General features: G+C 43.9%; 1 protein-coding gene across 1 annotated transcript in view; it reads left to right on the top strand.

The window, feature by feature from the left end:
• LOC105163129 overlaps positions 7-2,008 on the top strand; it is a gene marked incomplete in the record, with an annotated part of 2,397 nt that continues 395 nt past the window's right edge. Inside the window, 1 exon segment of the mRNA XM_020694843.1 lies at positions 7-799. Within this exon segment, the coding sequence (XP_020550502.1) occupies positions 139-799 (661 nt within the window).

Here is a 2,008-nt window from a genome sequence, read left to right as displayed (position 1 = left end):
GCTGAAATATCTTCTTCCTCCTCTTACATTTTTCCCCAATCTCGTTTTCTACCTTAATCTCATCAACTCTTCAAATTTCAACACTGAAAATCAAACATAGTCGATTGCATACACTGCCAATTCGCTCTCTATGATGCAATGTCACGCGGAACCCTAGATTCACTTCACGCCATTGAATCTTGCGCCTTTCAGCTCCTCAGCTGGAGGCCCTTCGCCAGAAACCTCGACTCCGATTCCCCCAAACACTACGCCGCCAATCATGGACCCTACAGCAAGCGCCCTTGCCGCGCCGACCGCGCCACTTCTTCGTTTTCCATAGATGCCATCCTCGACATGTCAAAACTCAGCCTCTTTGATGACGATAGGCCCCTCTCGCTTTCCGCCGCCCGGAAACGCTGGTTCGCCCGTAAGCGCCGCCGACGTGGTGGGTCGAGGTCAGTGTCCGGCCGGAGCTCCGATCGCAGGTGCTGCTCCGTCGGCGCGTCTGCGGCAAATGGAACTTGCTCTGATTTTCCTATGGTTGCGGGGGGTACGGATTCGAGCGGGGAGTTATTTGGGGATCCGAATTGGGCGTCCGATGTGAGCGACCGGAACTCCAGGAGAGAGAGGGAGGGGAGTGGGGGTGGGGAGAGGGAGCATGTGAGTGCTGGGTGCGGGGGGCAGTTTGGGAATTGTGACAGTCAGGGGAATGAATCGGGTTACGGGAGTGAACCGGGCTATCGAGGGGATGCTGAGCTCGGGTACGATGATGAGGAAGAGGATGATCCGCGAGTTTTGTTTTGGGGGGACGAATTTGGAGGTACTTTCTGCTCTGAAATTTGTCTTTCCTCATATTGTATTTAGTTGATTGATTCATCAGCTAACATGCTGATTTCATGTTTGTTGCCCGGATCATATCATAGCTAGTGTCTCTGAGCAGCAAACTTGATTTCTGAAATATGAGAATTCAGACTCTTAAGTAGGTGTTCGGTCAGAGCATTAGTTAATTGTGAGGAAATGTATTCAGTAACACTGACCTTGTAATTGTTTAAGCTTATGATGTGGATGCAAATAATTTGGGGCGTCTAATGCCTTAGCAACAAAGTAATTAAAATAGCATGAGACATCAATTTTGCTAACAATTGCTAACAATGCTGTATGGTTTTATTGAAAAATTACTGGTTTTTGGAGTTAATGTATTCCTCTATTGAAAAGATGTGCACTTTTGGAGGTCTAGTCCTCAAAAAGAATTTGCTGCATAAATGATAGTGAAGCTGTGAAGAATGCCACGGCTGTCTATTTTTTCCTTCATAAGCAGTGTGGATAAAGACGTCTGAAATTGATTCAGTTTATATTGTCTTGCTTTTCTGCTTAAATCAGCTGGAATTCCTGTTTCTGTTTTGTCGTTTGCTAATTTGTCGGACTTCCAAAATGGTTGGCCATGTACTTTTATGAGTTTGGTTGTGTAGTTGCACACAGCTTCATACAAATTTGTTGGATATGGTATTAGCTCTATAGCCTCTATTGCTTGCAGAATTTTCACTCAAGTGCATTATTGCTTGTTTGCTCCATTCACTCTGGGACCTCAATACTCTCTTTTACTCTACCGTCCACTTTCCATAGGACATAGTAGCGGAGTTTCAATGGCATCAAAAGATGTATCTCGCCCTTGTGTTTGACTAGTGATGCAGGGTTTTATCTATTATGGTGATTCTTCTAACATTTTTCTGCATCACTTTTCCCATTTTGGATTGGATGCATAATTTATCTACAATTTTGAGTGGAAAAGAAGCTGCCTTGTATTTACCTTTCGTTATTAAAGAAAGACAAGTGACCTGTTCTTGTGTTTTGGTACCTTGTTCTCCTTTCTTCTATTGCATTTATATCTTCTCTATTAGATACTGTAAAAGATATTGAGAGCATTAGTTGGACGCAACCTGGGGGAGGAAACTGTTGTTCTTTTTGTTGTGTTGTTCAATCAACGAATTATTTAGCCATTTCTCTGCCTCCATTGAACCAGAAAATACTT

Source organism: Sesamum indicum, linkage group LG6 (genome assembly GCF_000512975.1).
Source record: "Sesamum indicum cultivar Zhongzhi No. 13 linkage group LG6, S_indicum_v1.0, whole genome shotgun sequence".
Taxonomy (NCBI): domain Eukaryota; kingdom Viridiplantae; phylum Streptophyta; class Magnoliopsida; order Lamiales; family Pedaliaceae; genus Sesamum; species Sesamum indicum.
The sequence above is the reverse complement of the archived record's forward strand: the minus strand, read 5'-3'. Positions and strand labels throughout refer to the sequence as shown.